The following is a 20748-nucleotide window of genomic DNA, read 5'->3' on the forward strand; positions in this document are numbered from 1 at the left end:
GTATTTCAGGTTCTTCAAACTTTATCATCTTACAAACACGATAACAATAGGTTTCTGTTGCCTGACCTTGGCGAGGTTGGTAGACTTCCCAACTCCATTCACACCGCAAAAAGTAATAACGAAGGGACGCCTCTGTTTTTGAGCTTCGATAATGTCACGCAAGATATCGACGCGTCTCTTTGGTTGTAAGATCTGAACAAGGGAATCCTGCAAGGCCTGCTTCACTGTCGAGGTCACCGCTGCCAGTGAACAGAGAGAGATATGCTTAATTAGCTAGTTAGTAAGTAATGGGATTTTGGGGATGGTGCAAATGATTAGATTCCCCTACAGTCTGGAAACCAGCCCTTCGGCCCAGCAAGTTCACACCGACCCTCTGAAGTGTAACTGACCCAGACACATTTCCCTCTGACTAATGCACCTAACTCTATGGGCAATTTAGCATGGCCAATCCACCTGACCTGCATATCTTTGGACTGTGGGAGGAAACCGGAGCACTCGGATGAAACCCACGCAGACAGAGAAAATGTGCAAACTCTACACAGATAGGTGCCAGAGACTGGAATTGAACCCAGGTCTCTGGTGCTGAGGCAGCAGTGCTAACCACTGAGCCACCCCAAATCAAACAAAAATTATTTAAATAATTTAAGTGTACATAACAAAAGCTGAGGTGGGGTGTTGCCATTAAAAATAGCCACTGAGATCCAACTGAGGGGGCATGGAAGCACCCGCAACGTTGTTGCCACAAGTGTTGGAACAGGGAAGGTTCCTTAAGAACATGATTAAGCATACATTGTGTTTTGTTCCTGAAGTTTGCTGAGGCTGCATTTTTAAAAACTGCTGATACCAAACAGGTTGTTTCAGTTCCAGATATTATTTGAAATGAAAAATAATCCTTTTAGATGGATTCCCTTTAATTGTGAAAGGTACAGATAGTTCTTCCATAACACAATGGTTGTGTTTTCGTGTAACCCCGTATTTATAGAAAAATTGTACTATAGGAATAGCACTTAAAGTGTTGGCGATATAATCGAGTTATAGCCAACACGTTTTAAAGGTTCATGTCAACTTAGAAACAATTCATCAATCGTTTTACAGCACGTTCGTGCCAACAAAACATGCATTATAGCAGAATGACCTGTATCTTATATTGTATATCAAACCAGAAACAACATTCCAATTTTATACATGAATGCTCCACCTGGTGGTGGTGTTGGTCACAAATGCAGACATAAAAACTATTACATTTGGGATCCTCCTCCTATACAGGTATCAGTATACTAGCAGCCCTGCACAACCACACCCAGCCTATACAATAGCGTTCTCACTAATGGGCCTACACAACACAGCTGCACCCTATCCATACTTCACCGATTATCTATTCACAAACAAGTTCCAGCAAAAATTACTCATCTTTCAGGAGCAGAAACCATAGTTAGCTATCCCCTCACGACCCCACTACAAATGGCAAGATCAGCTAATTTTGGAAGTAGGTTTGCTTGCTGAGCTGAAAAGTTCGTTTTCAGACATTTCGTCACCATACTAGGTAACATCTTCAGTGAGCCTCTCGATGATGCACTGGTGATGTAACCTGCTTTCTGTTTATATGTTTGGGTTTCCTTCGGTTGGTGATGGTGATGATCACCAACCCAAGGAAACCCAAACATATAAACAGAAAGTGGGCTACACCACCAGTGCGTCATCGAGAGGCTCACCGAAGAGGTTACCTCATATGGTGACGAAATGTCTGAAAACGAACCTTTCAGCTCAGCGAGCAAACCTACATCCAGAACCTCAACCTGAGCTACAGATCTTCTCAAAACTCACCATCAGCTAACACTGTAGATCCTATATTTTTTTAAGAACAGCTAAAACATTCCCTTGCAATTCATCCTTTTGTTTTAAAGTCACACTAGCTCGGGTACTAAATGATTACGTTACCTCACTATACACATAATGCCTATCACTGAACAAGATGAGCATATCCACAAGCAGAAGCTGCCATCCAGAGGCAAACAAACTATGTTAAACTCAGGGACTTCAGAAAAAAAGTCCAGAAACACAGATCAGGGTACAATTGCAGGAGTTACAACCACAGCTAATTGGAATAAATTAATTTACTGATTTATACTGTACTAGCATTGGTTAAGAAAAGGTACATTAAAATTACAAAATTTGTTCAATTTCTCTAGCAGTTCCAAGTTTTCTCATTGTATCCATGCAGTTAGCTTATGCTAAATAATGTAAGCAATGTTCTTGATGTCTCCCTGGAGGGACAGCAATCACACGAACATCAGAGTCTTCTCTCAGGATATCTGTGATGATTCAGTGAGACTTGTGTAAGCAATGAAGGGAAGGCCCATTTTCAAATGGCAGTATCCATTAGGAAAGCGCTCCTTACAATGAAATATTTCTCTATGAAGGTTGGCCGCAGGCTGGAGATCTCCTGAGAACCCTATACATTATTTCATTTAAATTAGGCTGAATGTGCCTTTACTTTCACAGCACGTCAACTTCGGAAGAACAGAATGAACCCATAAATGCTACAAAACTACTTAATCTAAATACAATTTTGCAAGATATTTGGAGATCAAAAAGGACCACATAATGATGGAAATATATGAGGTGAAAGAATCACTCCTACACCCCATTGCTTTCTGACATTCAAGGTATAATCAAGCTTCCTAAACTTAGGGACCTGAGGTGGAAATGTTTAATGAAAAAGATGGACTGAATTCTGCCTCAAATCCTAAGGTTAATCCCATCAAGTGACATACATAACGCAAACATGAATCATGTCACAAGGTGATAGCAGCCAAACACTCAGGATCATAATATTAATTCAACTTACTGCTGAAGGTTCCCATGACTTTTCCCTCCAGCTTTTTAGCCACTGATTCACACAACTGGACTGTGATATCTGCAGCAACATTTTTAGCTGGAGGAAAATAAAAGATAAAAGGAAGGAAAAGTGAGTCAAGGACAGTGCCTTAGGCCAGTCAAATTAGTTGTAGCATTCAAACAGGTATCAGCAACACAATTCAGAACATTATTCAGCATTACAGAGGAAATAGCTACATCATACCAATCAAGTGATCTTTCATCTTTTCAAGGACAGGCTGCATGTCTTGCGGGGTAAGACTTTTAGATCCAACCAGGCCTTTCAGCATTCCAAACATGCCACCAAATCCACCTCTCTTCTTCACGCTGTGATCATGCATTGTAAATGAAAAAAACCAAAAGTAAACTTTGATCATTCTACTCTAACAATTTTATGAATAGTTTCTTCCCATTGGATGGGTGGTTAAGTACTCATCTGAAGGAGATTGTTCTGGTTCAGTTTGGACATACATACCCGGTGTGAGAAGTCTCTTGAACTACTTCTTCTTCTTCTTCTTCTTGCTCTTCAGAGCTCTCATAATCTACAGCTTTCAAATCTCCTGCCATTGATCCACGGCACAAATTCTGCAATAGTGTGTGAAGAAAAGCAGTTTGTAAATTAAGTCTTAAAAAATTATCTTCACAGAATATGTAAATCATCATCTCCCTGTATTCCTGGAACTCTCTACTCATCTCACACTTAATCTCTGAAAGACATACAAAGAAAGACAGTGATCTATAGCTCTCTCCCTCATCACTACTTTGACTTTTGCTCAATTCTTTTAGTAAATCATAATATGGAAATCAATGAAATGAGAAAAGAAACAGGTGCATTAAATGTACCTTGCCACAGAATGAACTCAACATCTCAATACACAATAAATTATTTTGAAATGCAGATTTAGCATAGATGGAAGAAAGAGCAGCTGTTTTGGACAAAGTAAGATGTCATGTCCAATAAAAATAATTAACCACCCGTTCATTCATATTTGGTAGTGCTGCTTGAGATGGTGGATGTTGGGCAGCAAAGGAGAGGAAAGTCTCCTTTCTCCGAATAGTACAGCTACTTTCTTAACATTTCAGAGAGAGATTACTGAAACCTACCTGGATGAAAATTATTGCACACAAATCCCTCTAAAAACCGTAACTTTACAAACCAAGTGGATCCCTAGAATACTTTCTATCTGATTCTCACATGGCAGGACTGGCACTGAGGAAAAACTGGATCAACTGGGCTTGTGCTCGCTGGAATTTAAAAGAACGAGGGGGGATCTCATAGAAACATATAACATCCTGATGGGAGTGGAAACGCTAGATGTGGGAAGAATGTTCCCAATGTGGGGGAAATCCAGAACTAGGGGTCACAGACTACAAATAAGGGATAAGCCACTCAGGACTGAGATGAGCAAGTGTCTCTTAACAGAGAGTTGTGAACCTGTGGAATTATCTCCCACAGGAAGCTACTGGGGCCAGTTCATTAGATATATTCATGAGGGAGTTGGACTTGGTCTTTGCAACTAAAGGGATCAAGGGTTATGGGGAGAAAGTGGGAGTGCAATACTGAAATTGCATGATCAGCCATGATCATAGTGAATGGTGATGCAGGATTGAAGGGCTGAATGGCCAACTTCAGCACCTATATTTTGTTTATGTTTCTAGGTTTTTTTCTAAAACTAGGCCCAAGTGCTTTGTGCACAAGTAATTTTTGTTTTACACAGTAATCTACATCTATATTTCTTTTAAACTGACCTTATTTAATAATTCATACATTTTTAAGGTACACTGCAAGAGATCAGCTAGCATGCCCAGTGACTGCCCAAACTAATTGCCTGTGGAAGGAAAAGACAAGCTGGAGGGACAAGCTAGGCCTTGTTAAAATTTTGTAGCTGACTATCCTGGTGTCAGTAAAAACCTGACAATTGATGACATCTTTGCAGTCTCAGCTTTACATCAGGTTAAACATAGCATAAAGACGCAAAGATACAAAAGTGAAAAAATACCCAAAGGCTCTCAAAAGAATAAAGAAGTTGCAGTTACAAACCTAAGTCAAGACATCATACTACCCACATATGCAAGGGCCTTTGCAAAAAAAAAAAATGCCTATAGCATCTAATTCCATCAGCATAACTTTGCTTTCTCCCTTGGGTTTATCTAGCTTCCACTAGAATCTAGGAGAAAGTGTGGACTGCAGATGCTGGAATACCTGATGAAGGGCTTATGCTCAAAACATCGACTCTCCTGACTGGCTGTGCTTTTCCAGCATCAGATGTTTTGACTTCCACTAGAATGCACCTATGCTACTTACCTATACTACCTCCTGTGGTAGCAAATTCCAAATTCTAATCCCTTTCAGGTGAAGTTTCTTCTGAAACCCTGTTGCATTTATTAGGCACTGAGTTATATTTAAGGCCCCTTATTCTGCTCTCATTGAGAATCTCCACATCTACCATATCAAACCTTAGGGGACTTGCTGCTGCAGATAGAAAAAAGCCTGCATGTTCTTTGGTTCTTAATAGGGATATCACCTGAGCTTGGTGTAATTTTTGCCAATCGTTTTTAGCACCTTGTTCCAGTTCCTCTATTGTTTTATAAAATGGAGACAACAACTATACTGCACATCCTCCAAGTAAGGTCTAAGCATAATTCTATATATAAAAAGAAGTCTTGTTAAATAGGTTTTTCACCAATGACTCTTCCTTCTACAGGTTTGTTTCTATGCTTTTACATTTTGTCACACTGCTCCTTTCTACATCCCCAGTCTTCTTTGCATATTATATGCTATTAACATTTTGTGTTCTGCACCCATTTTAACTAGTATAAGTCTACATTGTGCCAATCTCAAGATATTCACAAACTTGGAAATTACACCCAAAATTTTGAGCCTTTTTTACCCATTTGCAATTGTGCAAAATTTGCTTGTGGAAATAAAATAACGACAAAGTACTGTTCCACTTAGAGGGCCAATGATCAATACTGAAAGATCAGCACAGTCAATAATGAGTAAACATACCATATCTACACTGGTGTCACCTCCATTATTGGCATAGGTGCTGGATTGACCATTGACAAGTTTCTCGCTGTAGTCAAGATCTTTGGCATTAGTTTTGTTGGAATCCAGTGGCCAGACACGACGGGTTTTCGGCTTTGTTGGCTTAGGGGACTTGCTGCTGCAGTTCATGGAGTGAGAGAGACACATTACTGCAGTCAATCTCTATATACCATCATCTCATAAACTTATGTTGGAAAATGAATGACTGGAAGAGACAAATCAATAAATTAGGAAGCAATTGCATGGTCTGATGACATTCCCATGTTTGGCAAAGGATTACAAGTTCCTAAAGTAAATGTTAGGATTAATTACCAGATAATCATGCATTCTGCAAATCAAATGTTCCCAGCAAAATTACAAGCCTTTGATTAGCATTGTCAAATTAAATTCACCAAAGTGTTATGAAGTGTATTACATGAATATGCAAGAGTTTTTTTCTATAACATACATGCAATAACAAAGTTTAGCAGAGGTAGTCTAAACTGTCCTTGTAACAAGCCACAAGTGCCTCTTCGAATGAGCAAAAACAACAGGTTTTATTATTATAGCATTACCCATCAGGTAAACAGAGCAAATACAATCAGCTAGTTAACTCAAAGATATACTCCCTCAGAAATAAGGTGTCTTCTCACCTGCTTTCTTTTTTATCTTTCCCCTGTCTTTTACGGAAAAATTCCTCCCTATTCCTCTGGATGATTTCTTCCTGAGTCAAACCATTTTGGTTGGCATCTCCTGCAGCCACCGGTGCAGGAGCCTTTACCTGACCTTCCATTTTCTTTTCCGGTGCATCTTGTACAGGTGCTGGATGTGACAGATGAAGGAAAAGAGAAAAAGTAAATACAGGAAAAAAAGGGGAGAGAGATTAAAAAAATAGAAAGAAAAATCCAAGTATGGACAAAAAAAAAAGTGTAATGAACTCTCATGTAATTGCCCATCAAGTCTGTGATGTTCTCACAGTGAGAAAGGAAAAGAAAATAAGTGAATTACTGAATCAAGACAGCTGGAAAAGTACACCATCAGAGCAAGTATTATTGCTGGGGCTATGTTAGCAAGCACTAGTACCCCATCGCAGACAGGCATTCCAAACAAGCATTCCAAACTTACCCTACCTGGTCATTTTTATTCAATGATCACTGTAAACTGCCCACATTAGGAATTAGGTAAAGTCAGATCTGACAATATCTTCATGATTCAACTACTCACCAACACCGATACTCTAATGTTACGGAGAATCAGAAATTAGCAGCGCCAATTAGGTGAAGTAGCTATGCCCTAGATATCACATCTCCAACAATCAGGAACTACAAGAGTGGGTAGGATCAGGAACATTGCATTCATCAATATTCTTGGATATCTTCTTCAAACTGAATTGCAGGGATTGATATATCACTGGATCATTCTCATGATCAGCAATATCAATAATGAGGAAGAGAATATGACAGGTTCACAACTGGTCAATAACTCCAGAATCCTAAACTCAAGTAGTAACATAGAACAACAGAGGGGAGAATAGGCCCGTTGGCCCTCGATGTTGCGCCGACCTATGAACGAATCTAAGCCCATCCCCCAACACTATCCCATCATTATCCAAGGATTGTTTAAATGTCCCCAATGTGGCTGAGTTAACTACACTAGCAGACAGGACATTCCACACCCATACCACTCTCCAAATGAAGAACCTGCCTCTGACATCTGTCTTAAATCTATCACTCCTCAATTTGCAGCTGTGTCCCCTCGTACAAACCAACGTCATCATCCTAGGAAAAAGACTTTCACTGTCCACCCTATCTAATCCTCTGATCATATTGTATATCTCTATCAAATCCCCTCTGAGTTTTCTTCTCTCCAATGAGAACAGACCCAAGACACTCAGCCTTTCCTCATAAAACCTTCCCTCCAGACCAGGCAACATCCTGGTAAATCTCCTCTGTACCCTTTCCAATGCTTCCACATCCTTCCTGTAATGGGGTGACCAGTACTGTACACAACATGCCAAATGCGGCCACACTGGCATTTTGTATAGTTGCAGCATGAAATCATTGCTCCAGAACTCAATCCCAATCAATAAAACCTAACACACCGTATGCCTTCTTAACCGCACTATCAACCTGGGTGGCAACTTGGAGTCTATGTACATCCTTCTGCATATTCACACTACCAAGAACCTTTCCACTGACTCAGTATTCCAACTTCCTATTATTCTTCCCAAAGTGAATCACCTCACATTTATCTGCATTGAACTCCATTTGCCATCTCTGCCCAATTCTGCAATTTATCCAAGCCCCCCTGCAACATTCTTTCACACTGTCTACCACTCCACCGATTTTAGTGTCATCTGCAAACTTACTAACCCATTCACTTATGCCTGTATCCAAGTCATTTATAAAAATGACAAACAGCAGTGGTCCCAGAACAGATCCTTGTGGCATACCACTGACTCCAGGCTGAATATTTTCCATCAAGCACCACTTGATGTCTTCTTACAGAAAGCCAGTTCCTAATCCAAACTGCTAAATCATGCACAACCCCTTGCCTTTGCATTTTCTCCAACAGCCTACCATGTAGAACCTTATCAAAGGCCTTACTGAAGTCCATGTATATCACGTCAACTGCCCTACCCTCATTTACATGCTTGGTGACCTTCTCAAAAAACTCAATGAGGTTTGTGAGACATGGCCTGCCCTTGACGAAACCATGTTGACTATCTCCAATCAAATTGTTGCTTGCTAGATGATTATAAATTCTCTCTTATAATTCTTTCCCAAGACTTGTCCTACAACAGACATAAGGCTCACTTGTCTATAATTACCTGGGTCATGGAACAACATTTGCAATCCTCCAGCGCTCTGGTACTAAACCTGCAGACAATGACCACTCAAAGATCAAAGCCAGAGGCTCCAACACCTTCTCCCTAGCTTCCCAGAGAATGCTCGGATAAATCCCATCTGACCCAGAGGTCTTCTCTACTTTCACTCCTTCTAGAAGTGGTAATACCTCTTCCTTACTAACCTCAATTCTTTCTAGTTTAATATCCCATATCTCATTCTTCTCCCCTACAATATTCTCCTTTTCCTGAGTGAAAACAGATGAGAAATATTCATTTAGCACCTCTCCGATCTCCACAGGGTCCACACACAACTTCCCACTTCTGTCTTTGACTGGCCCTATTCCTACCATAGTCATCCTTTCATTCCTCACAGACCCATAGAAAGCTTTAGGGTTCTCCTTTATTCTACCTGCTAAAGAGTGCTTATGTGCTCTCCTTGCTCTTCTTAACCCTGTCTTTAAATCCTTCCTAGCTAATCTGTAACTTTCCATCACCTCATCTGAACCATCTCTTCTCAACTTCACATAAGCCTCCTTCTTCCGCTTAACAAGAGATAAGATTTCTTTAGTAAACCACAGTTCCCTTAGCTTATCACTTCCTCCTTGCCTGACAGGGACATACCTATCAAGGACACGCAATATCGGTTCCTTAAACCAGCTCCACATTTCAATTGTCCCTATCCCCTGCATTTTGTTACCCCATTCTATGCATCCTAAGTCTTGCCTAATCGCATTATAATTGCTCTTGCCCCATTGATAACTCTTGCCCTGTGGCATGTATCTATCCCTTTCCATCGCTAATCTAAATGTAACTGAATTATGGTCACTCTCTCCAAAGTGCTCACCTCCCTCTATATCAAACACCTGGCCTGATTAATTAGCAAGCACCAGATCCAGTGTGACCTTCCCTCTTGTCGACCCTTGAACATACTGTGTCAGAAAACCCTCCTGCACACATTGGACAAAAACTGATCCATCCGACTACTAGAGTTATAGCATTTTCAATATTGGGAAGTTAAAGTCCCCCAAAATGACCACCCTGTTCCTTTCACTCCTACCCAGAATAGTTTTGCCGATCCTCTGCTCCACATCCCTGGAACTCTGCAAAGGCCCATAAAAAGCTCCCAGCAGTGTAACCTCTCCTCTCCTGTTTCTAAACTCAGCCCATAACACCTCAGTAGACTAGTCCTCACCAAAAAGAGAAAGTGAGATCTGCAGATGCTGAAGATCAGAGTTGTGTGTGTGTTGCTGGAAAAGTACAGCAGGTCAGGCAGTCAGAAGTTCTTTAAGCCACCGTTACAATGTCTTTGACTAACAAGGCCACACCTTCCCCGTTCTTAATGAAAGATCTAAATCCTGGAACCTGCAACATCCATTCCTCACCCTGCTCTATCCATGTCTCCGAAATGGCTACAACTTCAAAGTCCCAGATACCTATCCATGCTGCAAGCTCACCTATCTTATTTTGGATACATGTGGCATTGAAGTAGACACACTTCATACCAGCTTGCTGTCTACCAGCACATTCCTGTGACTGTGAAATCCTGTCCATGCCCTCCCTACTCTCATCTTCCTGTGCACTGTAACCATTTGTGGGCGGCACGGTGGCACAGTGGTTAGCACTGCTGTCTCACAGCGCCAGAGACCCGGGTTCAATTCCCGCCTCAGGCGACTGACTGTGTGGAGTTTACACGTTCTCCCAGTGTCTGCGTGGGTTTCCTCCGGGTGCTCCGGTTTCCTCCCACAGTCCAAAGATGTCAGGTGAATTGGCCATACTAAATTGCCTGTAGTGTTAGGTAAGGGGTAAATGTAGGGGTATGGGTGGGTTTCGCTTCGGCGGGTCGGTGTGGACTTGTTGGGCCGAAGGGGCTGTTTCCACACTGTAATCTAATCTAATCTAATCTAATCACACCTCCGATTCCCATCCTCCTGCTGAGCTAGTTTAAACGCACCCAATAGCACCAGCAAATTTCCCACTCATCCTGTTTGTAGAGGTCCCACCTTCCCCAGAATGAACCCCAATTATCCATGTACCTGAAACCCTCCCTCCTGCACCATCCCTGCAGCCACGTGCTCAGCTAATATCTCCCTCTATTCCTTCCTTGACACGGGTAACAAACCAGAGATAACAACTCTGTTTGTTTTAACTCTTAGCTTCCACCCTAACTCCCTGAAATCCTGCCTTACATTCCTATCCCTCTTTCTATCTATGTCGTTGGTACCTATGTGGACCACGACTTGGGGCTGGTCACCCTCTCCCTTCAGGGCCCCAAAGACACAATCAGTCATCACGGACCTTGGCACCTGGGAGGCAACACATCAACCGTAAGTCTCGTTCACTCCCAACAAACCTTCTATCTGACCCTCTAACTGTTGTGTCCCCAATGACTAACCCTCTCCTCCTTTCCCCCTTCCTTTCTGTGGAACAGGGACAGACACTGTGCCAGAGACCTGCACCCCACTGCATGCCCCTGGTTTAAGTCATCCCCCACAACAGTATCCAAGCTTTAAAAAAAAAAGTGGACTCTCGCACTCAAATGCTCCAATGATTAACAAGTAATTAATTTTAACTTTTTCCATGTATTTTTTCTAATTTTGTTGTATGTAAGTTTATTTCTAACATGAAACTGACTTTTGCTAGCCATGTCTTAGCAGTAGCAGATTAACCATTTCACAAGACCCTGGGAATTTGAGCACAAAATCTAGGTGGACACTCCAATGCACTGCTGAGGCACTGTGACAGGGTCTTTCAGATAGCAAATTAAACCATTACCCCATTTCCCCTCTTCTGTGCACGTCATATCTCAGTGAGCTATTTGAAGACTCAGAGATCTCCCCAGGAACCTGGTTAATATTTATCCCTCAATCAACATGGGTAAAATACAAATTCTAGTCATTATTGCTTTGCTGTTTGTGGAAGCTTGCTGTGTATTCCAAATTACAACAATGTTTATATTTCAAAAAGAATTATTATTGGCCATCATGATGCTATACAATTCTCTTCTGTTTTTGTAGTGCTGCTCTAACTGCCACCTTGCATTTGTGAATTAGCTGGCATGCAACCAGTGGCTCCCTTATATCAATGTTTATTACTGGGATGTGTGCAGCACTTTACATCCAAAATCACCTTTATTTTTCAGCAAGGAAAGAGCCAAGTGGTTCCTGACTTACTTACTGTTCTTCTGTGTCGTGGATGACATTTAATTCTATTTCAAAATTTTCCTGCCCAAGATCAACTAATTCTGACTGGAAATGAGATCATTAGTCTTCTCATTAGAAAGTCTCTTCACAACTGGCTTCATCAAAACTAAATTTTTCTTTTTCTGCACTTTCGACAACCACCTCCACAAACATGGCAGACTGACACATTCTTACCACTAGGAAACACCAGGACAGTTATAGACATAACTCCCCCTCCCACTCAAGAGGGGGATTCTTGCCCAGAGAACAAGGTTTTAAACCTTGTGACACATCACAGTGGAACATTTAGCTGAGATATTAAATTGGATAGTGCATTACTCAAGCATTACAAATATCTGCATACAAACAAGTGTAGTTGCCTCCTGCTGCCAATTTAAGAACACCCATCTGCACAAACTTCCCTCTTGAGACACAGAATAAGCAGCAATGCCTCCTGACATTAGACAGAAATTTCATTCCTGCCTCATTAGGTGCTCTATACAATGTATCTGATCCAACCAGTAACTCCAAAGAAGTATGAACATAGGAAGCAACATAGAGAAAGTAATGAACATTTTCTGACAATTAGATTCCTGCCTCATGAAACAAAGGTTTACCTTCCAGTAAAGACAGTGCTCTCTGATAATTTGCTACCTTCCTTACTCAGCACCCTGTTTAATCACATCTGTTTCCTTCACTGCAGCGCAATAAACAATCTGAGCAACTTCCTCTGCAACAGACCATTACATACCATCTTTCTTGTTCTTCTTGTTCTCCTTCCCCTTTTCTCCACGGACTTCTATCATAGATTTCACAGTTTTCTTTGATTTATCGGATTGTTCAAATGTCTTCATTACAGAAGGTGCTTTTCCTTTGGTGCGTACCTCAGCAGCTCTGAAGACCACCAACAAAACAGAATAGATCGAGAGTAGAATTATCCAATCAGAAATGGACAAAAGAAAGCATTTTTAAAAAACAACGGCAACATTGTCATGATATTACTTTTCTACATTGAGAGAAGTACATTTTTTTGTACATCTACACTTTCCATAATGCAGTCGAAAGATGTACAAGTTAGGTGGATTGGCCATACTAACTTGCCCATAGTGTCCGGGGATGTGTATGTTAGTTGTACGAGCCAGAGGAAATGCAGGGTTATGGAGTAGGGTGTGGACTTGTTGGGGCGAACAGCCTGTTTCCACACTGTGGGGATTCTATAAGGACTCTCTCCTTTGGTAGCTCTAAAGGACGTGGCCAGTATCTGATCCCAATAGAAAAGTCTAAGCAGTGGAAAGCAAGCTAGTTATTCTACTTTAAGAGGGATTCACAGTGAAGGATGATCCTCTCTTGATCTATAATATGTATACTTACTTGTCAACAGGGGTTTATCAAATGTAACCAAAGATTACTGGCAAACCTATGCCAGAAAATGGGCTCTCTTCAAAAGACAAGTTCAGCTTCTGTAAAAATCTATTTCCATCGGAGGATAATGGTGGAACAAACAAAGCCACAGCCGCCAAAATGACGAAAGATATTGAAAGCAAAATGAAACAGTTATGTAGTGCACATGGACATTCATAAGACATCTCAAATTGTCACAGGTTTATCAGCATGCAACAAAATGAGCAGCAGAAGCAAAGATATGAAACCGGTTGACTGACAGGAATCAGAATAGAGACAAATAATTGGTTTCAGGACTTGTGGATGGTATACATTGGAACTACCAATGTCAGTATCAGGACACTACTTTTCTTTAACTATACTAATAGCCTAGATTTGAGTGTCCAGGGCACGCTTTCAAATGTAAGCAATACAAAACTTAGAAATATTGAGAAATCACATTTGACAAACTTTGGGATTTGCAACATATCACTATGAAAATCATAAAGAACTACTGATGGACAGGTCTAGATTTTTAGAAGGCTTTTGATAATTTCCCCCAGAGGAAGCCAGTCAGAAAAATTAAAGCACATGGGACAGGAAGAGACACACTGGCATGGATTAACGATTGGCGAGCAGACAAAACACAGAATATGAATAAATTGGCCATTCTCGCAGTAGCAGGCTAGGTTATGGGGTATCACAAGGATCATTACTTGGTCTCCAGCGTTTCACAGTATATATCAAAGATTTGGAGAAGGGGATCAAATGCAAGATTTGCAAATTTACAAATGAATGAATGATGATTTATTGTCACTTGTACTCTGCACTGAACAACTTGGTAAAATATAGTGAAAAGCTTAAACTTGTACAATAATACTTTTACAGATAATACAAAGCTACGTGGAGTGTGTTGTGAAAGAGGGGTTTTTGACAGGCTTAGTGAATGGAAAAGAACTGGCAAATGTAACTTAATGTGAAAAAAGAGTGTGGTTGTCCACTTTAGTGAGACAGTATTGTTCAGAGTATTTTTAAATGGTTTGAGGTTGCAAAGCGAAGATGTACAAAAACACCTAGATATCCTTATCAATAAGTCACTGACGGCTAACATGCAGGTGCAGAAAGCTATCAGGAAGGCTAACGAAATGTTGACCTTCATTGCAAAAGGTTTTGAGTACAGGAGTAGTGAAGTCTTGCTTCAATTGTTTAGGAACTTGACTAGACTGCACCTGGTGGCAATATGGTTTCCATTTCAGGAAGGATATTATTGCCATCAAGGAAGCGCAATGAAAGCTCACCCAGATTTGTTCCCAGAATAGCAGGACTGCTCTACAAAGACAGACTGGGCAAACTAGGCAGGAATTCTCTAGAACACAACAGAACAGTACTGCACAGGAACAGGTCCTTTGGTTCACGATATATATGCTGACCATGATGCCATTCTAAACTAATCCCAGCTGCCTGCACATGGTCTGTATCCCTTTATTCTCTGCCTGTTTACATTTCTACTCGAATGCCTCAAACGCTGCTACTGTATCAATTTCTACCACATCCCTGGTATATTGCAGGCATCTACCACCTTTTGTGTAAAAAAAAAACTTGCCTTGGACATCACCTTTAAACTTTCCCCTTCCCCTCACTGGGGAGGAGGATGGGGTGCTCTAGAACTGTGAGGGCACAATTTAATAATATGAGGTATGCCATATAAGACTGTGATGAGGAGAAATTGTTTTACTCTGGTTGTAAACCTTTGGAATTCTTTACCACAAATGGCTGTAAAGGTCAAACTTTGAGGTTAAACTAGATATTAATAAATTTCTGATGACCAAAGGCAGACAGGGTTATGGGATAGGAAAAGGCACTGAAGTTTAATCTTTTATTTGATAAATGTACGATTCATGATTGCATTGAATGGGAGCACATTCTGACAGGCTGAATGGCCTATTCTTGCTCCTATTATGAGCTGCAAGAAGGGTAAGGAAAAACTTCAACTGGACACACATATGGTGATGAAATGGGCAGACAAGTAATAGATTACATTTAATGCAGAGAAGTGCCAATTGAATATATTTTGATTGGAAGAACGAATGTTTTTAAAGAGATGCTGGAGTAGAGACAACTGTGGGCATGTGCACAAGTTTTTGAAGATGGAAGGGCAGATTGAAAAATCACAAATAAAAACCAAGTGCAAAAGCAAGGAGGTTAATGGTGAACTTTTATAATGACATTGCTTGAACTTGAACTGGAATATTATCCAATTTTGAGTGCTACAATTTAGGACAGATGTGAATGTATTAGAAACAGCACAATCAAGGTTCCAGTGATGAGGGTTTTCAGTTAAAGAGATTAGAGTGCTACGGCTGTTCTCCTTTGAGAAAGTTATGAGAACATTTAATACAGGGGTTCAAAATCATAAAGGGTCTGCACAGATGGTTTATGAGTTTGTAATCTTTACCAGAGGGATATTCGCTTTCTATTTCTCCAATCCCAATCTAGCTAAAACCTCTCTGTTTAAACATATTTCAAAAGCATCTCTAATTTGCATTCGACTATTACAGTGATGAATGCATCATATTAGAAACAGAAAAACTGTTCAGTTTGACCGAAGGACAGAGGATACTGATTTAAGGTGAATAGTAAAAGTGAAGTCAAAATAAGGCAAAATGTTTGTACACAGCAAAAAGTCAGAAGTTGAAGTTGGAAAATTACTTGAAGGGAAAACATTCACAGGTCTACAGGGAAAAGGGCGGCAACTGTGACTAACTTAGATTTTCAGCCATGATGAAGACAACAAGCCACATGGTCTCATTGTGTACTCTAATCATTTCAGCAACTCTATAACTTATGTAGGTGCATCACAATAGGAAACAAACCTAGCAGGAAGTTTAATTCCTCATTTAAATCTGATTGAAATGTACAAATGTGTTGGGTCAACAAAGAAACTGTCGATGCTGAAAATCTGAAACAAAAACAAAGTGTTGGAGAAATGTAGCAGGTCTGACAGTCTGAAGAACAAAACAGATTTAACATTTTGAGTCCAGCGACCCTTCGTTAGAAACAAAAATAGCTGGGAGACGATAGCACTTACGTTGACGAAGGGGTGGTTAGGGGTGAGTGAGAGGCACACAGGAAGGACAAGCGTGAAGAATGTACTGTAGACCCCCTAACAGTTCAAGGTAAATACAACAGCCACTACATAGGCAAATTTCAGAAAGAGATGACTAGTGGTGGTTTAACATTAGCATCACTATGCCTTAGGCAGGAGAGAAGTTGAGAAGGAGAAACCTTCATTGTAATATCAGGTGTTGCAGGGATTGAACCCATGCTGTTGGCATCACTGCATCATAAATCAACCCGTTGATCAAACTGAGATAAGCTGCATATCCTTGTAAACTTTTCCTCAATATTTAATTTGCAAGACTGAAGAATTCAAGCTTTTTTGTCTCCGTTCTTAATTGGATTCTTTGTCTCCAGCAATTTTCCATTCCACAGATGTGAATATTTCCATTGTGTTGCTGCATATCCCTTTGGAACCAATATAGCAAAACCTTTCCTTTTGTATTCTCACACCCTGCAGTAATTACACAAGGGACTGAAACAAGTCCAAAGTATTATTTCTTGCCTTGAAAGTATGACAAGTAAATGGAAAAGTAAGTTTTGAAAGATGAAGTTTCAATCTCTTACCTCAGGAGCCCTCTGAAGTCATCCGAAAAGTCAAAGGAACCATTGAGGAGGCCCATCACCCCTTGCTGCTGTAACTGGTTCCTATATTTATCCCGAAATTGCATGTGGATATCATCAATAAACTTGTCTATATACGTTAGTGTCAGAATTTTTTGGTAGCCCACCTGAAGCACAAAGAGAGAGGGGGAAAAGCCATGAAATGAACTGGGCCTCATTCTGACATTCACAATAACGTGTTACAATCAGTCAATGTGAGTCTGTGAAACAACTCGATTTCATTTTTGATTATTTAGAATTTTAAGACCACAAAGATGTGGGATCAGAAGTGGACCATTTGATCTATTAAGTCTGCTCCAATGTTCAATGGGATCATGGTTGATCTGATAACCGTCAACTCCACTTTCCTGCCTTTTCCCATAATACTTTATTCACTTACTAATTAAAAATTTGTCCATTTCAACCTTGAATATATTGAATTAACCAGCCTCGCCAGGGAAGAATTCCATAGATAAACTAATCTCAGAAAAAATTCCTCCTAGTCTCTGATTTAAATATTGCGATTTTGGCCTCTGGTCAGAGTCCAATTAATAATGGGAAACAATCTCTCAGCAGCTACTCTGTCAGGTCCCCAAAGAACCTTGTATGTTTCATAATGGTTGCCTCTCATTCTTCCAAGCTCCAGTGACTACAAGCCCAACCTACCCAACATCTCACAACAAGATCTCTCCATACTCAGGATCAATGGAATGAATCTTCTCTGAACTGCCTCCAGTGGTAATATAGATAAGGAGACCAAAAAGGATGTGTTCTAGGTGCACTTCTAATAAGTGTCTTGTACAGGTTAGCAGAACTTCACAATTTTTGTACTGTACTCCTTTCGTGATAAAGGTCAACATTCCTTTCGCCCTCCCTATTATCTGAACTTATAAGCTAACTTTTTGGGATCTATTCACGAGAACTCCAAATCCTTTTATGTTGCACTTTCTGCAATCTTTATCTATCAAAATAAAATTCAGTGCCTGTGTTGAAATGATAATTAATGCAAATGGACCCCACTTAATTCTGTAATGTAGGCATTTATTCCAGTAAATATGGGAAAAATATAAGCAATGGTTGTTCCTACATGGATGGGCATTGCACAGTAAGAACATAGAACATTACAGCGCAGTACAGGCTCTTCGGCCCTCGATGTTGCGCCGACCAGTCATACCAATCTGAAGCCCATCTAACCTACACTATTCCATGTACTTCCATATGCTTGTCCAATGACGACTTAAATGCACTTAAAGTTGGCGAATCTACAACCGTTGCAGGCAAAGCACTCCATACCCATACTACTCTGAGTAAAGAAACTACCTCTAACATCTGTCCTATATCTATCACTCCTCAATTTAAAGCTATACTCCCTCATGCTCGCCGTCACCATACTTGGAAAAAGACTTTCCCTGTCCACCCTATCTAACCCTCTGATTATCTTATATGTCTCTACTAAGTCACCTCTCAACCTTCTTCTCTCCAATGAAAACAGCCTCAAGTCCCTCAGCCTTTACTCCCAAGACCTTCCCTCCATACCAGGTTCTAGTAAATCTCCTCTGCACCCTTTCCAAAGTTTCCGCATCATTCTTATAATGTGGTGACCAGAACTATACAAAATACTTCAAGTGCAGCCGCACCAGTGTTTTGTACAGCTGTAGCATAACCTCATGGTTCCGGAACTTGATCCAGCTATTAATAAAAGCTAAATACTGTATGCCTTCTTAACAACCCTGTCAACCCGGGTGGCAACTTTCAAGGATCTGTGTACCTGCACACCGAGATCTCTCTGCTCATCTACACTACCAAGAATCTTACAATTAACCCCGTACTTTGCATTCCGGTTACTCCGACCAAAGTGAATCACCTCACACTTGTCCGCATTAAACTCCATTTGCCACCTCTCAGCCCAGCTCTGCAGCTTATCTATGTCTCCCTGTAAACTACAACATCCTTCGTCACTATCCACAACTCCACCGACCTTAGTGTCGTCTGCAAATTTACTAACCCACCCTTCTACACTTCATCCAGGTCGTTTATAAACATGATGAACAGCAGTGAACCCAACACCGACCCTAGTGGTAGACCACTAGTAACTGGACTCCAGGATGAACATTTCCCATCAACCACTACCCTCTGTCTTCTTTCAGCAAGCCAATTACTGATCCAAACTGCTATATCTCTCACAATCCCATTCCTCTGCATTTTGTACAATAGCCTACTGTGGGAACCTTATCGAACACCTTGCTGAAATCCATATACATCACATCAACCGGTTAACTCTCATCGACCTGTTTGGTCACCTTCTCAAAGTACTCAATAAGGTTTGTGAGGCACGACCTACCCTTCACAAAACCGCGCTGACTATCCCTAATCAAATTATTCTTTTCTAGATGATTATAAATCCTATCTCTTATAACCTTTTCCAACACTTTACCAACAACGAAGTAAGGCTCACTGGTCTATAATTACCAGGGTTGTCTCTACTCCCCTTCTTGAACAGGGAACCACATTTGCTATCCTTCAATCTTCTGGCACTATTCCTGTAGACAATGACGATTTAAAGATCAATGTCAAAGGCTCGGCAATCTCCTCCCTGGCTTCCCAGAGGATCCTAGGTTAAATCCCATCCGGCCCAGGGGACTTACCTATTTTCACATTCTGCAGAATTTCTAATACCTCTTCCTTGTGAACCTCAATCACACCCAGTCTAGTAGCCTGTATCTCAGTATTCTCCTCGACAACAGTGTCGCTTTCTAGAATAAATACTATTGAAAAATATTCATTTAGTGCTTCCCCCATCTCTTCTGACTCCACTCACAACTTCCCACTACTATCCTTGAATGGCCCTAATCTTACTCGTCATTCTTTTATTCCTTAAATACCTATAGAAAGCCTTAGGATTTACCCTGATCCTATCCACCAAAAACTTTTCATGTCTCCTCCTGGCTCTTCTGAGCTCTCTATTTAGGTCTTTCCTGGCTACCTTGTAACCCTCAAGCGTACTAACTGAGCCTTCACATCTCAACCTAACATAAGCCTTCTTCTTCCTCTTGACCAGAGATTCCACTTCCATCGTAGACCATGGCTCCTGCGTTCTGCAGCTTCCTCCATGTCTGACAGGTACATATGTATCTAGGACACTCAGGAGATTTTCCTTGAATAAGCTCCACATTTCTAATGCGTCCATCCCCTGCAGTTTCTTTCCCCATCCTATGCTTCCTAAATAGAGTCATAGACTCAGAGACGTACAGCATGGAAACAGACCCTTCAGTCCAACCCGTCGATGCCGACCAAATACCCCAACCCAATCTCGTCCCACCTGCCAGCACCCGGCCCATATCACACCAAACCCTTCCTATTCATATACCCATCCAAATGCCTCTTAAATGTTGCAATTGTACCAGCCTCCACCACATCCTCTGGCAGCTCATTCCATACACATACCACCCTCTGCATGAAAAAGTTGCCCCTTAGGTCTCTTTTATATCTTTTCCCTCTCACCTTAAACCTATGCCCTCTAGCTCTGGACTCCCCAACCCCAGGGAAAACATTTTACCTACATAGTGTGTCAGGAAGCCCTCCTGTGCACACTGGACAAAAACTGAGCCACCTATAGTACTCGTACAATAGTGTTCCCAGTCAACACTCGTACAATAGTGTTCCCAGTCAATTATTATCCCTAATAATTTGATTAGGGATAGTCAGCGCGGTTTTGT

At 40.9% G+C, this 20748-nt stretch overlaps 1 protein-coding gene across 4 annotated transcripts in view; it reads right to left on the reverse strand.

Moving 5' to 3' along the window:
• The window catches only part of srpra (SRP receptor subunit alpha), a 71874-nt gene that overhangs the window by 12778 nt on the left and 38348 nt on the right, over positions 1-20748 (reverse strand). For 3 of the 4 annotated variants that reach the window (XM_043676898.2, XM_043676895.2, XM_043676897.2), the window contains 8 exons: positions 16997-17160; positions 12684-12826; positions 6559-6727; positions 5888-6044; positions 3353-3462; positions 3083-3204; positions 2849-2935; positions 67-239 (listed from right to left, as the gene is read on the reverse strand). In XM_043676898.2, the coding sequence (XP_043532833.1) occupies positions 67-239; positions 2849-2935; positions 3083-3204; positions 3353-3462; positions 5888-6044; positions 6559-6727; positions 12684-12826; positions 16997-17160 (1125 nt within the window). The remainder of the gene's footprint in view (positions 1-66; positions 240-2848; positions 2936-3082; positions 3205-3352; positions 3463-5887; positions 6045-6558; positions 6728-12683; positions 12827-16996; positions 17161-20748) is intronic. The other variant, XM_043676896.2, reaches the window with a different exon arrangement.

Source organism: Chiloscyllium plagiosum, unplaced genomic scaffold (assembly GCF_037043375.1).
Source record: "Chiloscyllium plagiosum isolate Xiang-an unplaced genomic scaffold, Cpla_swu_hap1 HiC_scaffold_29, whole genome shotgun sequence".
NCBI classification, from domain to species: Eukaryota; Metazoa; Chordata; class Chondrichthyes; order Orectolobiformes; family Hemiscylliidae; genus Chiloscyllium; species Chiloscyllium plagiosum.